Source organism: Ischnura elegans, chromosome 10 (assembly GCF_921293095.1).
Source record: "Ischnura elegans chromosome 10, ioIscEleg1.1, whole genome shotgun sequence".
Taxonomy (NCBI): Eukaryota; Metazoa; Arthropoda; class Insecta; order Odonata; family Coenagrionidae; genus Ischnura; species Ischnura elegans.
In genome coordinates, this window is record NC_060255.1 from 107,537,661 (window position 1) to 107,559,407 (window position 21,747).

General features: G+C 38.5%; 1 protein-coding gene across 21 annotated transcripts in view; it reads right to left on the bottom strand.

The window, feature by feature from the left end:
- LOC124166793 (leukocyte elastase inhibitor-like) overlaps positions 1 to 21,747 on the bottom strand; it is a 114,667-nt gene that overhangs the window by 65,894 nt on the left and 27,026 nt on the right. For 3 of the 21 annotated variants that reach the window (XM_046544488.1, XM_046544489.1, XM_046544487.1), the window contains exon 8: positions 6,410 to 6,549. The exons of 10 other annotated variants lie outside the window; for them this stretch is intronic. In XM_046544488.1, the coding sequence (XP_046400444.1) occupies positions 6,428 to 6,549 (122 nt within the window). In that variant the 3' untranslated portion in view covers positions 6,410 to 6,427. Of the gene's footprint in view, positions 1 to 344; positions 483 to 6,409; positions 6,550 to 7,695; positions 7,966 to 8,962; positions 9,400 to 17,678; positions 17,852 to 20,071; positions 20,247 to 21,747 lie in introns of those variants that run through there. 8 more of the 21 variants (XM_046544492.1, XM_046544482.1, XM_046544472.1 and 5 more) reach the window with 5 other exon arrangements.

Below are 21,747 nucleotides of genomic sequence, written 5' to 3' on the forward strand. Positions count from 1 at the left end.
ATTTACATTTTATTATGAAAGAGATGAAAAACCTATGTTATGTCTAATGCTGAGTAAAATTACAATTATATATATAATTATGATGCTGAAAACTGACTGACTGCGAAGGACATGCAAAAAATTAAAACTAAAATGCAAGATGAGAAACTTCTGTCACTTGTTATTTCACATTTTTCCCCAAGCCAAGAATGCACATACAACAGGGACCACTGCGACTCCGTAATGAAACCCTCGTATCCTCTAAAGCAGCAGTTGGATTCAAATGCAGAAATGTACAGTCACAACATAACAATAAAAGCGAATCAGAACAGAAAGGGCAAGAGAGATTTAAGAACAGAACTTGCCATGTCTAGACGATCACTATGGTGAGAGCACACAACCAACAAACAGTCCATTTGCACTTTCCTTGTGCCACAATACAAACAAAAAGGGTCGGTTGGCATCAAAGCTAGGTGGCAAACTATCGACAGTCATGACCAAACCTGTCAGATGAAGAAGGGCCAACATTAAAATGGAGTTACACTGAATACGTACACCACTGAATCTCACAGTGCAGCCTAACACCCAACAAACACTAAAATTCACACAAGTATTTAGAAAAAATTGTTTTTCACCAAAGTTAAATAGAATTTAAAATTTAATTGACTATGAATCCAAAGCATCAAGTTCTTCAGCTGACGCGAAACCTTTTCTTCATTGGAATAATAAATCCTAATTGGCTAAAAGTGAATACTGTCCAAAGACATATAATATGACATTTAATACACATTTGGATTTCCTATCCAAATGCATATTAAAGTTAGAAGGAAAACATCACGTAAACAAATGTCTAAATTGTCGAAGCCAATCATCAATGGGGAGGAGGACAGATGTTAAACCCCAGAGAGAGCAATCTTGGCCTGTATCTCTTGGCTGTCCATTCGATCAGAAAGCAAGCCTATGATTCTTTTTCCAATCCGGGGAATTTTTTGCCATCATGATAAGTGATTTACCGTATAAGCTTGTGTAAGAGGCGCACCTTTTTTCCCAGACATTGCACCTGAAAATGGGGGTGCGCCTCTTACACAAACTTCTTATCTCCTCCCCTCCCCTTCACCGGTCGCAAGTCCAAGGGGAACTGAGTGGCCTTGGTTTTCAGCGTGAGTCAGTCATCTGAAACCCTGGGTCAAAATCAAACGGCAGGCAGGGGAGTTTATCCCTTAGTGACGTATTTTTAAAATGCTCCTGTTTGAATTTCTTGCAAGCATCGCGCCGTCACGTCGGTACCCCAGAGGTGAACATTGAAAAGATCGCGCGGGGTGATTCGCTCCGGAGCGCGCGCTAAATTTACTGCCACGAGTGGGCATCCCGCGGCATTTATACTGCATAGTGTAATCGCTTATCAAACGTATAGAAACGCGTCGTTTTGAAGGACATACCTGGTTAATAGTCAACATCTGTCTTGCCGAGCAATTTCCATTACGTTGAGCACCTGATATTTCAAAAATCATCTTCAGACGCTAATATGAGGATTTTTGCAACTGAAAATTATATTGGTGTCTAAACCTACGGTTTAAAAAATTCGAACGAGTGTGTTCATTGTTGGACTAAATGGTGGATAGAAGAAATCGGAAATGCTTATAAGGGAAGAGCGCTAAAGGCGAGGTCGAGGGGAAGGAGCACGCTCCCTCCCCTCCGTATTTCAAGCTACGAGGCTATGAGCGAAGGAGCAAGGGAAGAACACGTCCGATCTTGCATGTGACGTCGTTGCTTTTAATGCGAAGGGGCGAAGGCACAGCAATGTGATATACGCAGTTTGCGTTGCCTGAAGTTTCCAGTCCGTCTCGTCTTGTTTGAATGCGCTTATGCTACGCTTGTTTCTTCCGAAATTGTGCTTTTTGGACTATGTTGAATTTTAGTAGCCTTGTTTTAGCAATAAATCTTTGTGTCAATCAATTAGAGCTCAAAAAACTTAAATGCTGTCAGATATACATCGCGTTCGGTCAAATTCTTTTTAGAACCTCGTGCGTGTCTTACGATTGCTGAAAGATATCGAGATATCTCCGAGCTCAGAAGGTGACTCACCTAGCATTTGACCTCCAGAAACTCGGAAAATTGAACCTGGTAGACCGAAAAAGGTCAGTTGGTGAGATGGGGTAGGGATGAAACACGTTTCAATTGTTCCCCTGTAACTTGAAATTTTCCTATTTTCCTGTGGAGTCTCGGAAAGGAAAAAAACGGCAGAGGCATTGGCTGATGGAGGGCCGAGTGTAGTTCCGTTAGGCCCCTTGCACGCACACCGATTTTGGAAAGCCGGTAAAATATCGGCCGATATTTTACCGGCGAAGCGATGCTTGCACACACGCCAGATTTTTACCGGTCAAACGATAAGTTGCTATGTTTTTTAGCCGGCGCCGGCGATCCACAGTGACAATGGCCGGCTGCTAACCGGCATTTTGCCGGTGCCGGCGCGTGGTCGGTACGTGTGCAAGCTCCAATGCTCTCCCATTGTTCACTATTGGAATGTGGACGGCCGACATTTTACCCGCCGTCCAAAATCGGTGTGTGTGCAAGGGGCCTTAAATCTACGACGTGGTTATTATCCTACGGCGCTGAGATTGCCCCGATTGTTGTCCAATCTCTTGGGAAGGTTCATGCTATGTGCCTGTCGTGTTTTGCCTTAAAAATTTCTACGGCTGCAATTCTATTGCAATACTTTTGCGAGAGCTTTTAAACAAAATTGTTCGTGAGTAGGACAAGCAACGTAGAGCGATGGCGTATGCGAAGAGAGGATCGGAACTCTTTCTACTCCCTCTTATGCCGCTATCACCGCTGCAGTTATCAAAATTTCCCCTTTCAAATAGTACTGAAAGAGGAAATTTCGATTACTGTCGAAATTCCAGGCATACATCTGCAACACCGCATGATAGGATTTTAAAAAATGCCGCAAATTTTTTTCTTTACAGCTTCGATCCTCAAAATAGGGGTGCGCCTCTTACACGTGTGCGCCTCTTACACAAGCTTATACGGTATTTCACTCATGCAGCATCCTTCATTCTTAGCCTAGCCCTCGGTGGGTGAACACTCGGAAAGAGGTTAAGGAAATCAGAGAGCAACAATGTCAAACAGCAACAACATCAGTCTTTGCGCGAGTCCCAACCAAGAGGCCTATCCTCAATTTAATCAAGAACAAAAGGTGCTCAGCAAAAATCAATGAATACAACAACAATTAAAAAACTGAACTTAAAATGAGTTTTAAGTTACTTAAAATATCAGTTTGAGCCAAGAATATTGTGGCAGATTCAGCCACAAAAACATTGGCATTTAGACACATTGACCCGGTGGGATGCCAGAGAAAACTTCATGCATACATGAAATCCACCGGGGAAACTAAAACAATGCATACTAATTCCTGGATCATTTACAAAAAATGAATGGTTCTGAAAAACCATGGATACTTCCTAGTTTTCAAGAAAAACCTTGCTATGGTGGCAGTGGAGTCATTAAGAGTTGTGAAACGGCAACACATCTGCACTTATGAATGTACAGACACACATGTTATCCAATTCATAGTATCATTGCACAGGAAATAAATCATGAGTTCATGCCAGCTATAAAGATAAAAAAAATTCAACTTTATGGGAATTTGAGACAGTTAATTTTCAGTCACCCATAGTCTGAAAATGCATTATCACTCCTTAATAAGTGTACCTAATATAATTTTATATGTTAATAACACGAGCCTGAGTGTACACCTCATTAATTATGAAAATAATTAAAACATACCGTATTTTTTCCGAATATAGTCCCCCTCTGAATATACCGTATTTGCACGAATCTAAGACGAACACGATTCTAAGACGACCCCCCCTTTTTTGGAACTCCACTATGGGGAAAACGATCAATGCGGGAATGTTTGGCTAGGTTGCCTATGTTCCAGGAAACGCACAATTTTTGGCGTGTAATGACAGTGGTACTTTATCGAGACACTTAGGTCTTATTGTTGATTCGACTAATTGTTTCTTCGGAGGGGCCATGGTCTCAAGACGAATAAAATTAAACTAGTGAAAATGAAACCTGACATTATTAAACCCACACGGAACACACTCGGTGGTATGAAGGCAAGCCACACTGGAAAGTAGGGAACCACTCGTACGAGCTATGCTATTGCATTCGGCTTACGCAGAGCATACTACAGAGGGTGAAGCATGACCATATGACTGCGCCATGAAATTTTTTGTCCCAAAGATACCCATTCTTTTCTAATTAGCGCAGCGCCAGACGGGCGGATGAATTCGGATTGTTAGTAGGGAGGAACAAAATATCCTGAGAAGATATCCCTTCGTCAGTAACTCTGGCAAGTGAGACTTATGGTATAACTCGTAAATTGATAACTGATAATAACCTGATTTCCTGTTTTCGGAAAAAATGCTGCATTAACTGCAGAGAAGCTCAACTACGAGGATATCGAGATTGGCCAAAAATCACCATCATATTTTTCCAACTAGTTCCTTGCTTAAAAATGCTTGGTCTCATTCTTTTTTGAATTACGAGCACATTGCAACTATTTCAGCCTAATAAAAGTATAATACCAATTGCCGAAATTCATTGTTAGACACAATTGAGCTAATAGGTGATTCATGCAGCGGTTGACCTCCAGAAACTGGGAACTTTGAAGCAGGTATGCTGAAAAAGGTCAGTGGGTGAGAAAAGGGGGGGGCGTGAAACGCGTTTCTATTGTTCTAGTGTAACTTGATATTTTTTTCGAAGCTAAGGTCTTCATAATACGATCCCTGCGCTAGCTGGGACATTTTGTTTGATTTTGGAGAAGAGGAAAGCGTCAGAAGGGGGAGGCGAGTGCTGAATGGAGGGGGATAGCGGATCTTGGGAAATGCGCTTATTTTACCATCCCAAGGCTTTGAGCTTCTCCCAATGGTAGTTTCATTTCGTGGGGAAGATTTAATCTATGTGCATGTCGTTATTAGCCATAAATTGTATTTATTTCGTCTCATTTTCGTCAAAAGATGGATGCGGGAAAATTATACGTCGGGACCACGATCTTCAAATGATCAATGCGGGAAAACGATACTTCGGAGATGCGGCAAAAAATTACATTGTCTATAAGGAACCTTATTTGTGACCAGAAACGGCGAACGATGAATGCGGGAAAATGATCAATACGGGTACGATAGATCGGAGTTCCACTGAATAACTTTTCTTTTGAAAGCGGCAGTGTAATAACTTCTTTTCTCTGTCATCGTAATACTCTGCAAGGCACGGAATCACAACTGAATCGATCTCTCTAATCAGAGGCAAATCATGTTGCCTTCTTACCGTTGCTCTGAGAAAAATGCAATGACTTTGTAGCAGTTTATTCCGCGACGGCATTGAGGCTTTAACGTTATAATTTAGGCAAATTGTAACCAATCACTTGAAAATTTTGTGAGTTGATCGAGCTTTAACTTGAATGGAGCCGAACCCAGAGTAAAGGAGACAATCTCGTGGACACGGCAGCAGTGCACTCGGCGACTGATTGGCTCGCACTGAATCTTTGCCTGCTGCCCAAAAATTGAAAACTCTTTTTTTTTTACTTGAACGCAAAATTAAATATGCTAAATTACTGTTAAGCTCTTTTTGACGTTGATTTTTCGTCGTATAGCTATCAGGTGGCAAACTCAGGTGTCCATAATTTTACGGCGTAAATTATGCAACCCAATCGACGTCGAGAATTTTGCATCCGATTGTAAGACGAACCCTCTTTTCTGCAGGAGTTAGGAGGGAAAAAAACCTCGTCTTAGATTCGTGCAAATACGGTAGTCCCCCACTAATTTTGAGGCCTCACTTTCGGGAAAATATTTAAAAATTATGGTTGAATATAGTCCCCCCTTTACTTTTACCACTGGAATTTTTGAAAAAAATCGGGGGACTATACTCAGATAAATACGGTAATCCCATAATTTATGTTTATCAAAATGTAAGACTAAATAATTTTTTAACATTTTTTATAATCGATGACAAAGTACTCCAATTGTTTTGCTCTCACCTTTATTTAAATCTTTATTAACTTTATCAGCAATGGGTAAATTATGAATGGTCCATGTGTTAAATTTCTTGCTTAAATTATTTTCAAAATTGACAAAGTTGAGAAAATGGCTAATTTTAAGGGGTACTCATCTCTATCAGGACATTGAATCTGTATCTTTGAATCATTCTTTTATACAAATAAATATATGCCAACACGGCAAAAAAAAATTATATTTAGAATGATGTGCACATAATCATTGCACCGTGCTAACAGACTATGAGAGAAATATTTAAAATATAGCAGTATATCGTTTTGACGGCAACAGTAACTTGTTTCAAAGCAGTTTTCACCCTTTTTCTTCAGGATGTAAAGATAACTAGTCATCAAGCACAAGGAATAACTCACTTTTAATGTCACAAGTCTTCAAGGAGAAACAAATCGACCGCTAAAAAGCATCAGGCCACTTGGCTTATCCCACAGTACAAATGAGAATGGTCGCTTGGCCAAGAATCGACGAGGCAGCGACATTAAAGTGATTTCCATACCTGTATCATAAGAAAGATTCAATCATGAAGCATAGCATAGTCCTACAATGTGAGAATTATTAATCACAGGAATTCAGCAAAGGAAATCATGCTAAGGACACTCGAGCAAAGTACGTCAAATGAGCGTGCGTCTCAAATGGCCAGAGAATGCTAACTGCCCAAACTACAACCGAAAGAACCTACCGTGAGAGCCCCCACCTTCAGAGTCATCACAACTTAAATAGCGGACTGGCACATGAATGATTGGTTTTAGAGGACTTTGGCAATGTGGCTCACGCCTCGTATTCTGCAGTTTACCATAAGAAGTAGTCCCTAAAGCTCAAATCAAAATTGCCTTCTCCCTTCAAGTAATCACCACTCCATTCCCTAAGCTCCAAGGCAACCAATCCTCCATGATCCCCTCATCCCACTTTGATAGTGCCAAAGAGAAACCTCTCCATACGACGAGAAGAAGAGCCTTTCACGCAACAATTCCATTTTCCCCATCGACTTTACTTCCTTCCCTCCAAATTGCCCAATTGCCTGTTTCCTTGGAGTCGACATTCCACTCTCACCATTTTGATGTTCGAGAACGAGGAGACATCCAAAAACTAATGGTCACAATGCCTGATGACCTTATTCCGCTACCTTGACCCCTCAACGAAGCTGCTATTGCATCAATACCCACTCCAGACATGACTCATGTAAACCAACTTCCCCTCCTTAATCACTCCGATCCTCAGCTCACTCTCAATTGATGTCCAACCATCATGCGTTAAGGATCGCTTCCAATAATTGAGTATTTGTCCTGACTTCGAGTGGAAGTCTTAGGGTTATCTGCTTCATTCTTGATACTATACACATGTCTTAGTGCATTTTAAATACATAGGCTATAAGTTTTTTATGATTTTTCCGGTTTTACATGGAATTTCTTCCACTAGGTGTCACCAATGAATGTATAGAGTTGTCTAGTCTTCAAGAAGGTGCTACGATAAGAAACCTCCAGCAATGCCAAAACGAATTAACGAATTAACGAAAATTAACGAATAAAATTATAAAAATAGAAACTAAACCGTTGGGGAAAGGTTTGGCTTCTTCACAGACCACACTGTGGGCATGCATATAATTTTATTCAGCCAATGCTCAAGGAAAAAAGAACAAAATGAGGAATGTCTGATGGTTTTATTGTTTTCTGTTTAGAGCACATTTTGCACAACACTAGTCTGAATAAAAGGAATGAAATACTTCCAGATGAGAAGGTTTGAACAGTCAGTGACCATAAGAAACAACTTCACTTTCAACATTTTATCTGTCTTCAGGGTGAAGCAAACAAACCACTAAAAAGTACCATACCACTTGACCTATTCCGAAGATGGAATACAAACGGTCGGTTGGCTTGGAATTCGGGAGGCAATGAAATAGCAACCATTTCGAGACCTGCATCACACAAAAATAAAATTCATCAAGAATGGACCCAATTATTTGACATTTGCATCAATCATTTTACGTTAAGACACGTATATCCAACGAAATATACAATGAATAACTTGTGATCAACTTACACAATAATCTGTACAATTTGAAGTAATAACAATATTATGCTCTAAAAGCAATTGGAAAAACCAATTCCACTAATCAATTAGGAAAAAATGCATTCCCTGCAAAAAGTATCTATCATAGCCTAATTCTCAAAATAACAGACTGAGCATGCTTCTATGGCTTTCACAAAAACATTATACAGTAAAACTTCTATATAGTGAACCTCTTTACATCATAAACCTTCATACATCATACCACCCCTACGGTCCCGTCAGATTTACATGTAAATTTCTAGGCAAACCTCTTTGTAGTGAACCTCTTTATCATGCAAAACTTCCACTTATCATACCTATCTAGAAGGCCTATCTACCGCCGCAAATCAAACCGAGACAACTAGATACCATTAATGCAGCCGCGATTACGTACATACATGGAATGGCATTTTCAGCGATAAATGTTTCACCCTTATTATTTTTTTCTTATATACCTTTAATTTGCTGTAATTTTCACATTAATGATTAGTTGTGGCCATTTTTCCCATATGAGAGTATACCTAACAGTAAATAAGAAAAAAAGGTATCCAACTATCCTAATCATTTTAAGTGACTGTTGAATTAAGAGAGATCACATCGATTTCTTTCAAATCATAGTAAAAATCATGTGATAGCACTCGCTTTCTGTATTATTATGTATACAGGTAATAAATATATGTTCACTAATGCATGCATGTTTGTTCAAACACAAAAATATAACGGTTTGAAAGCCTTTCATTTTCGAAGAATATGATAAAATGGTGCCTACCACTGAAACCTCTCTATAGTGAAACTCCATACATCAAATTACCCAAATTTTGGTCCACTCATTTACGATGTAAAGAGGTTTTACTGTACATGGTTACATTTATTTAATGTCTTCCCTCGCTATGAACCAGGATTTAAATACCTACCAAGAGCAATGACTATCGCAAAATCCATGCCATTAGGGATTTCTGAATTGACATCACAAAATATAAACTACCGAGATGCATAAACATTTTGGTTGCATTGATTTCCACAGTTGAGGCAAAAGGTTTGAGTAGTATATGATGACTTTCTCATCTACATGGAGTTGTTTCGCATTTTGGAGTGCCGGATAACTAATGACTGCATGACAACTCCATGCCAGAGATGCTAAAATTCATACTATTTTGCAACTATTCATCGCTGAAGCTCAAACAGCTCCCGGAAAACAAAATGGTTCTCTCAGTGAGTGTCTCAGAGAGAAGGAAGATGAACGGCCGGTTGGCTTTAAACAATCCTCTTCTCATCCGAGATCGGAACTTGAAGGATATCCCTGTTCCAAGCAAACACGCACAAAATAGAGAGAGAATATACGTAAGAACAGCACCAACACCACACCTGTTAAACTACATATCCATAATTTTATCTAAGACATACATAAAGCACATTAATTTCAAGGTAATAGACGCCTGCACTTAGCCTGACCAATTTTAAGTGTTCTCTGAGTACCAGTTTACCAGTACATATTAGACGAGAAATTGGAGACAGTAGATTACTGTTATAACACTGCTCACTACACCACAGTTTCCAATGTACATAAGAAGGTAATTTCGGCCCAAAAATGTTCTCTAATCAATCTGTATATTTTCACACATGTATTATCAACATGGCATCATCTTTTTGATTCATTCATTACTACTATAGAGCCTCAAAAAAACAATGGCGATTCCAGAGAAGAGCCTATCATTAAAAGGCATAAGTGTTGAAATAAAATTGAAACCAACAGGTCTCCTGTGCCAAATTAATAAACAGAAAAATAATTCCTTACAATTATGACAGCATGTGTCCAAAATGATGATAATGGACAAGTAGTATTTAAAATGAGCAAGAGAAAATTCATAAGATGATAATGTAAGCTTTATTTTGAACAACATTCTTTAGAAATCAGGTGCTAATTAGTTAAACCCTTCATGGAATAAAATGAAGATTAGTATAGCTCCAAACACTGAAGAGGGAAAAAGACGGACAAAATCAACGATAAGGATATTCAGGTTAGGGTAACATGCACTCTGATAATATAAACCATTAAAATATTTATTTATGAAGGTCTTCATAGTAAGGCAGGCACATCATGCTTCTAAATCATGATCCTCTCAACACGATTCAATATTATCGAAAACAAACTACACACATAAATCCAGGTGTGCATAGTGTGAAAAATAGTCACGTCCATCATATTAAAATATATTTTTGCTCAAAGAAACTAATGCTGTCAACCTTAAGAGTGAATTATCATTCATAGCTGCTTTCCTAATATAAAATTTGAATGTAGAATAAATAGTTGAACCTAAACTGAAAAATGGGTATTTTTTAAACTCAAACTTGGCCTATGTAAAACCGATATGTACTTTCGAGCCGTGGAGTCAAATAATGCCTCAATATGTTCAATTCCTATTCACTCGACAATAAAACTTTGAGAACCTTCAAATATCAGATGAAAACATGCAATCTAGGTCTATGCAGTTTTTAACAGCTACGGTAAACTCTCGATTATACGAAGAAGGATTTTACGAAGTGATATTGCGGTCCCGGCGAAAAGCGTATGTTAAATACATGCACTATTTGATTATACGAAATGTTTTGAAATGATGAACCTCGGCTTGGACTCCAGGAGCAAATGGCATTCGTTCATACGAAATACGGCAAAATATTTGTCAACAAAACTAGTTACGTCGGCGTAGTTAGCTAAAAAAATCAGCGCTTCCGACTGTGGTCCATCAAAAGTGTGAAATAGTAAATGATAGTGCAACTTTGGAGAGAAAGGGTTCGCCTAAAACCTCACGGGAATTTAGAGGAAGTAGGAGTTCAGTAAAAATATCGCGACTGACATAATGCCCCTATTTACGTGCCTATTCGTAAACATCGCATCACCAATACATCGTAGTTTAACATGTCAGGAAGGTCGCACGGGGTATTTCGTACACTCCTACTCAACCCTTTGCACTGCTGTGAACGTACCTGGTACGTTCGTAAGGCAGGCTGCTGTGAACATACTTCGAAGACTACTTGACTACTTTTCGCCGAAGCACTTCGAAGGGTCCCTAATCCGGGACCCTTTCCTCGACGAGCTCACCCTCCCTGGCCCCTCTCCTCGACCCTCCGAGCGGGGGCCTCCCTCCCAAAAAGTGACCGCTATGACTGCATTTTGAAAATCTATCAATCAATGCCATCATCAAAAAATTATTGTTTTCATTGCACTCCTGCCAATCAGGCAATCAAGTACGTCTCTGAACCGTGTTTCTGCGATGAGAAATAACGATTTTGTAAACTTTGCTAAAATGGCCAAGTCAATAAAATTGTTATTTTTCATCGCAGAAACACGGTTCAAAGACGTACTTGATTTCTATTTACCACCAACTTATTTTTCAGGCTACTCGTAATGAAGACGCACTTCTAACTCTAACCATGAACTTTCTTCTCGCGCGCCTCCCCGTTCTCCCATGCCGAGGGATCGTTCTTTCCAAAGTCTTTGTTTACTCCCTCCTGCGGCCTTCTGCTGATCTTGCTGACACCCACCTTACGCATCCCAAACCCCTCCTTCCTCAATATGCCCCCCGAACATAGACTGAGGCAGACCTGAAGGCCCTTTCCCCATCCTTTCTCCTGCGCCTTCACCCCTCGTTATGCTGACCACACTTCTTTCCTCATTCCACTCTTATTCAACCCCCCCCCCCCCACTCGGAACGTTCTCTGACTGTGGAGAAGGGCATGGTTCATCTTTACCTGCAACGGGGGTAAGTTTTTAACCGGAGAGAGGCTGAAGAAGTATCTTCCACAACCGGGGAAATGGTGCTGTGCTTATAATTGTCTCTCTTCTTCTCTGCTGACTTTTCAATTTAAATTATTTTCTTTGCTCTTTCCACACTATATTTATTTACGATTATGGCGCGACTATTTTTTAGAGCTAAAACTAAGAAAATCTTTTCTCTATGTCAATGATCCTCTGCATAACTTATTAACAATACGGTGGAGAAAGGAACACGAAAACTAAATGAGGTAAAGGTACAGGTTTTTGCGTGCCATTTTTGGGAATTCACGCAAGTGAACCAATACTTCACACACATTGAGAAATGATGAAACGTCTATTGTAGGAAAACAATCAATGTAAATAATAACGTTTCTCTCTTTACTTCTCCGATAATGGAAGACGTTTCTCCTGTCGTTTTCCGGTTGGAATCTTGCTCCTGTCGGCATAAAAGAAGAGAGACATACTATATGAACATAGCACTTCTCACCCGGTATGAACAATATGGTCCTGAAGAAGAATAAAGTCTTTCATAGCAACGTCTGCAAAGATGATGGAGCACAGTAGCCGGACGGAGAACTCAAACAGAATTTACTTCAAATATTCGCCAGAAGATAATCATATCCTACGTAATTTATGATCGTAACTGAATCTCAATGAAAATAACTAATTGAAAAGATAGCACATTCAGCTGAATATACGGAGTAACTCGAAATAATAACTTACGAAGGTTATTTTGGTAACTGGTTAAGGCCTCGTTATTCTTTTTTTTTTCTCGTCGCTGAGCGATAGAGGGCGACATAAATGACGGTTAGGCCCTTAGAGTATGGTTAGGCCGACTGCCGCTAATATTTCCGTGGGTGCTGGAAACAAATATCTATCTTACGCTTACTAAATAGTTTCTATTCGCTCCTAACCACAAATTTATAACATTAAATTCTTATAATAAACTTTGCAATTCATTATTTCATTACGTTTTCTAAACTGGTCGGGAATTTCTTAAGCGATCGTTGATATTGAAGTATGTACAAGAAATTGGAAATTTATGGTGGTATTATTATTTAACGATCTTTCACAGCATAATTTGATAACAAAAAGCCTTTTCTATGAATAATACCGAGAATAACCACCAAAAACATTTAAATAAGACCACTAAAGACAAAAAAGGTCGGAAGAAACAAAAGCGAACGTTTTTTCGTGACTTATGAAAAAGGTTTGAAATTACGAAACTCGATTTTACGAAGTGCCAATTTCCCGGTCCCACTGACTTCGTATAATCGAGAGTTTACTGTATGTCAAACCTAAGGGAACATTCAATCCAAATTAAAGGCATGCATTATCAAAGCCAAGCATTTTCAACAGCAAATGGAATACTGAGAAAAACTACCACAATTGAAATAAAAAAAGCTATCAATTATTAGTGATAAAGTAAACAAGGGCTAAAAAAATAAAGATACCAGTACTACATTAAAATTGATGAGAAAAAAGGCTAAAGGTTAAAAATATGATCTTACTATACCACATTTGGATTGGCCACTATCCCATGAAATATTCTTGCATCAGCATTTAGTTGCCATAAAATGAAGGTAAATGTTCTGTTAGCAACAAAAGTTGATGGAATGCAGTCATTGGCAAGCGTTCCTGCCAATTGGATTGAAGGATGATTAAAAGATATTAGCAGGCATCTGAATGAACAAGCAATTAACTCCATGAACAGAAAGGGAGGACAAAGATTGTACACCAAGAGCATAAAATGGTATGGATAACATAATAATAAATCAATCATATTCCTTCAAAACTCCCTAAGAGCAAATTTATCAAAGTAAAACTTTGCTCAAGCAATGATAAACGAACTTTTTTACCTAAGCATGCCACTGATCATAATCAAACTCAACATTCAGAAGAGCATTTAATAGATGCACAATCTCAACATATATGTAATCAGAAAATATACATGCATACTAAGAAAGAAAAATTCCAGACAAAAGGCTGTCTAAAGAGGAATTGCAACTCTATACAGCCTGAATCACATGATCATTTTTCACTTACATGTTCAAGGATGGCAATAGTGACAGCTCAAATGATGACTTAGGGACATCACCATTTTCAGTCAAGGCCACCAATGATAGGAATGCATAATTTTCCCCATTTACACCATTTATTGCCATCACGTTTTCCATATTTGAACACGTACATGTGAAATATGTACAGCAGCAGCCAACCAGCAAACCAGACCAAACACAAATTGAGGCAACGGCATTGAGCATCATGACTATAGTAAACATAATGCTTCAAATAGCCATGTGATGAACAAAATGATGGCTAAAGCAATCATTTTCCCTGCCACAGGAAAACGAGACACAGCTGAAATGGTCACGGGAATTGAACGCGAAAAATTATTTTGAGATTTAGGCTTAATCAGAAACAACAAAATTTTGTAGACTTTTTATGAACTTCTTAGACTATGGTGAAAAAACATTGACAATTGTACTAAAAGCAGTTTAATTCGAACAAAGAAATTAACAAAGACATATTTTGACATTTATATTAGCTGACATATTTTGAAAAATAGGATAAGGTGGAGAAAAAAAGTATTTTTTTATCAATTCTAAACATGAGTGCTCATTACAGTTTTATTTAACTCCACAAACATTTCATTTATAAGACAAGGCATTAATACTGAAAGGATAAAAAATATCCCTTTCAGTCATACAATCTTTACTGTTCTTAAAAACCTAGCAATATATGTAAATCATTGTTCTAATTAAAACTGTGAAGAAACATTTAAATTAATATTCTTGAGAATTTAAATACTGCTTGAAAGTTCATTGTTAAGGAACACATCCCTCACCAAAGATAACATCTCTATAATGCATAATGTCATTGACATCACCAAACTGCCAAAGGTTTAACCAAAGCAGTTATAGCTAGAGGTCGAATGTTAAATATAAATGTTAAATTTACTCAACAACAGCCAACTCAAAGAATTTATCCAAAGGATAAAATTTCAACAAACTGTCAATTATAACTGCTTCTCAAGATTTGACCATGACATGCACACAATCTAGCAACATTGCTAACGCAAGCTAGAGGGCACTTTGAGAGGAAATTATAGCAATTGAGAGTAACTTAATGCATAATTATATCACTGCAGGAATAAATACTTTGTAGCAAAAATTATAAAGCAAATCACATTTCTTTTGAGTGTGGTATGGTTTTACCATACGTCAATGGAGGAAGTTCAAAAAGCAACTGTAAAATGCAAGAAATCTGATATAAAAGAAGAGCTGAAGTCTACCGATAATTTCATTCCGAGAGAATTCATTAAAAAAAATTAAAACAGGTACATATATATTCCCATACATTCTTCTTAAGAATGCATTTCTATTTAAGATTGATGCCAAAGTAACCTACACCAAAATAATTGAGTGAACCTAATTGTAACCAATGTGAAGCAGTTGAAGTTCAACAATGGCTTCACATTATACTTATGTAATCCAGTCCTTCACCATAAAAAATAGACGTCATAATACACCATTAATACTCCACCAGCCAGCAGAGTTACCCTGGCTATAAGGTGGAAAAATGTAATGCTCCAATGACAACAAAATGATAACAATTTAACATTTTTGGCAAAATATAGACATTCCAGTGAGCTGACATTACTTTTGAGTATTATTACAGTGGACTCAAAACACTACAATAATTGGAAGCACTTTCCCCAAAAAATAAAATCTGCAACTTTGTAGTGAATCTCTCTGTTTGTCCCACAAATTTCAATTGATAGCACTGCATGATAAAAATTTTATCATTATCTTTAGCTGCCAACTATTCTTTAGACTAATACAACCCCACAAGGATTCCATCTATGCTCTTTCTACTTACTTTGGCCTCCAGTGCCTACATAAGTCACGCTTATTGAGACTGAAAACCAAAGAGAGATCAACAGACAGACATTCAACCCCAATATGGTTCTATATGCCCACAACGTCTGAATCATGAAGAGCCAGGATTCTCAACATGTGGGAGAGGTAAATCCCAAGAAGAATCTGCAGCCCAATTAATGAAAATGCATTTGGAGTATCCATAAAGTAATCCAACAGTTAGTAGCACCCAAATAACGCCAGAGAAAGTTTGATTGAGAAAAAGAGTAAACGTGCCAAAGGTAGAATGGGAGATGAAAAAAAAAACATGTCGTGAGAAATAGAACTGGAGGCAAGATAAAGGAAACGGGAGCCAAAGATGCAAAAGCGAGGAAAGGAAATTGGAGAAAGAATGCAGACAAAAGGCACAGAAGGAAATCAGAGAAGAGAAAGGCATGCTCCCACCTGGCTTTGAGAAGGGAAACCTACAAGGCTTTTGAAAAGAGGCTAGCAAGGACAACCATGTTGATAACTGGAAAGATATGCATTGTAATGGAAAGATTGCACCTAACCATGACACCAGAGCAAAGACTTAATTATATATGCCTCAATATAGGCTGGTCAAATCTTGTAGCTCTGACAACCAGGCAATTAAGTACTTCAACATGTTGTCCAACTCAGCAAGAACGGTTGACAACAATGTCTTCCACAGGGCCCTAAAAAAATTCCTAATATCTAAACCCATAAACTCACAGAAACCTGAAGAGGAATGATTCAGCGGAATGATAACGCACAATTTAAGGGCTGTAATGCCAGTGGATACATGGATGCCAACATGAGGAGCATGCTTTTCTATGGGAGCATGGCTTGGACGTTGACAGCAGCATAAAAGTCAGGAGAGGAATCATTCGAAATGTGGTGCTATGCATAAGAATGATGAAGATCGAATGGATTGACTGAGTGAGTAATAAGGAAGTGCTAAGAAGAGTGGGAGAAAAGGACTGTCATCTGAAAACATTGAGAATAAGACAACTTATAACCAACCATACTATGAGGCATGATGGCCTGATGAGGACAATAGTAAAAGGACCAGTGAACGAGATGAAAGTCAAAGGACCACTCCAAATGAAATGACTTCCACTCAAAAATTTATTGAGAATGTAAAAGAGAAGAAATAAGTAAATACGCAAAGGTGACAGATAAAACTGTGGAGAGCTGCATCAAACCAATTGTTGGGTTGTTGACTAGTGATGAGGATACATGCATAAAAAATGTTCACAAAAGCTCTTCCCCTGGGATACAAATTTAAGTGTATGCATAGGGTTGGATCCCAAAAGATAAGTCAACCCTCAGCAGGTTACCCTCGTGGCAATAGCTGTTGATACTGCATTGAAAATTCAGCCCAATTGGTATAGGACTTCTTCAAAATCTTATAAAATAAGGCTGATATTATTCAGATGAATAATCCTTGCAATGACTAAGTACCAGCGAGCAACAACAAAGATATGCAGCTACAAAAATGAATCAATACATAGCCACAGTTATATACCTGCAGTAATATTGCTTAACTGCTCCATCAAAAACAAATGACATGTGAATGCTCTACAGAATGGTTTCACAGACTAAAGATCACAGCCTGAAGTTATTTTAATAAATATTGTTTGAAAATACCTCGAAATAATTTTTAACACTTCCCAAAACACGATTTCACTAGTTTAAGGCTTGTGACAAATGTGATTACATGAGTCCACCACATACAAAATTACAGTTCACATTATTTGGTTAATTGTAACATAAATAATTACATTCTATGTATGTAAGCACATCAATGGACAAGGTGACTCTTCATGCTCAATTCTATAATGATTGACACGGTCAAGGACATCAAAATATCATGCAAAGCACTGACAACAACACCCACACATCTACAATAATACTATAAGTGATTCATCCACAAGACTACAAGTCCTCACGGAGCAATGCCTCTTGTTGGTCAAACTTCACAAGTTCCCCCATAAACAACGTGCTCCCGCCTTCCAGTTCAATCATACAGAAGATGAAAGGATGATCAGCTCTAAAACTTTCACGCACAGCCCTACGTGTCCGTATTATGGCTCCTGTCTCAAACAAATGAGAAACTCAACACCAAATACATATTCACATTCACCAGCATATTCAACAATAAACATAGCAGAATTGTCTACCACTGCCCAACAAGCTTTCATTGAAAATTGTGTGCTTGCTAGAACATTCAAAGAGGCTAGTTGAGCTCCAACACATGGCACTTTAAACTGAATTCCATGTGCCATCAGAAAGCAACCATTGAAGAATATAAAGCCTAAATTACCCATAGCCACTTTTTCCTTCTTTCTAAGGTATAGCTGAATCAAAGGTTCCTTGGAGACAATGAAAATGGTAACTCAAGCCACTGACTCAATTACCATTTTCTTGGTCAAATTATCATTTTCGCGATGCTTTTTTCCAAAATTTCCAAGCTATCATCAGTATTAACAACTCTCATTCCTTCAAAAGCGGAACACAGAGGCAAAACTGTGCTCTTAGCAATCATCTGTGATGTTTCAGCTCAGCCTAATGTTGTTTTCAATGACAGGAAAAGGGATACGCTTGGAGGCTGGAAGAGCAATGGGGACACTGATACCAACCGGAGAATGATTCAGTCTAATTTAAGGATTTGGTTCTGTCCCAGCAAACAAATTAGGCAAATTATTTGTGGGTTAAATATCATTCCAGGTCTTTTGCTATCCTGGCAGAGTGAACTATTGTAGTCCCAGCCCCAGAAGATCTGATTCAGAGGAATACCTGCATGCTTAAGCCGTCCCATGCTAAACTGAAGGTCGAGTCCCACCTGGGTGGGCAGACCCTATCCACGACATGGGTGTTTGCAATTCTTAATTGTTCAATAACCCCATCATGAAAGGCCAAATGCGTGCTGTTTTTGGGGGAAATGGATGTGAATAATTTACCTGAGAAGGTCTTCGATTGTCATTTACAAGCTTTTTCTATAAGAGCTCTTCAAGAGGGAGGGGAAAAAGCTCCATAAAAGAGGTGGATAAGTTTGACAATTCAAAAGTCCTATGGAAATTCGACTTGAGTTATAGGAATAAGAAAATGCATAAAATTGTTCTCACACTCTAAGGATTGAGATGAATTTTCACACATCATAAAATTCAAATGGTCTTGGGGGGATAATATTTTCCCTGAAATGTCAACTACTGCACGAGATCATCATTTACAATAGACTTGTGAGCTGACAGTACTGAACACAAACTAAAGCTCCTCTCTCATCAAGGCACGATCCACTCTTGCAGAACCAATCTAATTGAAACAAGGTGAGGCACGTCAAATGACAGGTTACCACAGAGTAAGTGGGGCAACAACCTAGCCTGCCCACTTTGAGGGGGTCAGTTCAATCTCCCCTGGGTGGAATTTGCGCCACCAAGGACATCACTTATTCGTGTAATCGAGACAATGGAGTCCATCATAAGATTCCTGTTCATCAAGCATAAGAAAGGATCAATTGGTCCTGAATATGCTAAGTAAATAATTAATCAAGCATTGCAATCATTGCAAGAAAAGATGAGACTAAGTCTCAACGAAAAAGCTATGCAAAACCTTCCCATAATCCCTCATCGATTACTTTCACTTATTACCAGCACACGCAGCAAGACACTGCTTGCTAGCAGTATAATTTCATGGCATTCATTCTTCAGAGAAGTGAAACAAAATGATGTTTTCTTCATTATCTTTGGCTTCAAGAGCTGATACACGAATCATTCACGCCCACGTTAACACATCTTAAATTAAACTCATCCAAAAACATTATTAGGTATTATTCAAGGAAATAACTGTGAAATAGCCACGGGTGTACCATCATGCAAGAACACGTTAAAGAATGAAAATTCCACGGAAGAAAAGTCACTTTCGTTTACCACAATTAGACCCCAGATCACACAACCAGACTGCCGTGTGGCATTGACAGCACAATCCATCTTCTCCTCTAAAGCCAGCAAAATTTCGTAGAGGAAGAAGGTGCCTCCATAGTTCAAGTGGTACAACACCTGATGCAAGTTTGGGAGATCTGATTTCCCCCTTGGGAATCTCACACTTGAACGCCCTACGGACTTTGAACCATGGATATCTAGAACCAACAATGGTTAGGTGAGCAGCAACTTTAAATAAACATGCGATGCTAAATACGAAAATGTATCAGCACCATTTGTTACCAAACAATTTTTAATCGAGTTATTGGAGAATTCTATGAAACCAAAAATAACACAAAAGAGAAATAAGTAAGCTTGATAATGACATCAACGTACGTGAGATAAATTCTTCACATTGAATGCATTCCAACTTGTCCCACACAAGTTGCGATAAATACGATATTGCAATCTACACTCCCAGCAAGATAGAAGATGAAAGGATGATCCACAATGAAAATCTTTGGAGCTCGCTGGTAAATAATCTCACTCGCTGGCTTCATCATCATCATCACTATGATAAAAAGCAGAACAAGAAATTTTGAAAGTCATGGTAAGACATATATTCAAATTCCCTCGTTCAAGCCATGTGTTCTTCCAATTGAACTACCCAGGCATCTACCAATCCCTGTGGAGGTAATTTGCATTTTGAGGAAAAAGTGGTTTCTGCCACCCGGTTCCCATCCCAGTTAAGGCAAATGATTTTTCCCCTGAGGAATTTTTGCACTTTCATGTGGACTGGTGGGCAACTCCATTACAGTACACCACTAGCTAATCGATAGTTATTTCCTTAAATAATGTATTGGTGAATGCCCATGCTTTCGAAGTTCTGTCTTTAGCCTCGGGATTATAGCACCATGAGCACAAACATGCTGCCTTGTGGCATTGTGCCTCTAGCAGAATAAACCACCCTCCCCTCTTAAGCCAACGATCCTCCAGAGAGGAAGAAGAATAATGTATATCAGTGAAAAAAATCAAAAAGGTATGGTACTTTTCACACAATTTATTTAAGACGACCAGATTCGTCACAGAGGCAACATCTTCAGGTACAGAAATCGTTATTTTGTTCTTATTTTGTCGTTTATTTGGTTGCTATTACGAGTTGGTAGGGTAGAGTTGCATTGGGGTTGGAATGTAAATCAACTTCAGAGGAATTTCCAAGAGTTGACAAAAATATTCTCATTAGATACATTTCCATTTCTAATGTGCTTTCTTATTTATCTCTAATTCCTCCAAGCAGTCCATCCTTCAAAATAATAATAACAACAAACCAAATAAAAACAAAACAACAACAAAAATAACGATTTCTGTACCTGAAGATGTCGCCTCAGCGACGAAACCGGTCGTCTTAAATGAAGTGTGTGAAGAAGTACCTTACGTTTTTAATTATTTACAATGGATTTTCACAAAGTTAAGCCTGAAACAATCAAGTTTATAGATCCGTGAAATTGCTCAAAAAAGCACGGGACAGTTCAGAAGCGTTGATGGCTCGGTCACTCAGACATCGATTGGGTGAATAGCGCACCAACACTACGCCACACTCTGTGCGACATTCCTGCATGTGCTTTCGCAATACAACAAGGAATATGATAACATTGGGAATGAGAAGACATCAGAAAGATTCCTTCGAGAGGTACCAATAGATTACTCAGTCCACAATAACAATTCCAACAGCAGCAAATGAACATGACGAGCCATTTCATCGAATTGCATCCATTTTTTTCCAAGAGCTTGCATTTTTACTGAAGCTCAAAAATGTCCTTTGGCATTCCCTCACATTCACTTAAAATAGCCATTCATGTTTGTCATCACAAAAGTCCCCACAAATCATGCAAACTATCACCCAGTAAAATTAAGTGTTGCTCCACAGCTCAGTGAGACAATAGGCCTCTTTCAATGCCAAAGCTACGTCAACTTGACACAGCATAAATACTGATTGATGTAAAAACACCAAATAAACATTCACAAATACCGGAAACTTGGTACAACAAGCCAATTACTATGCGGACAACATA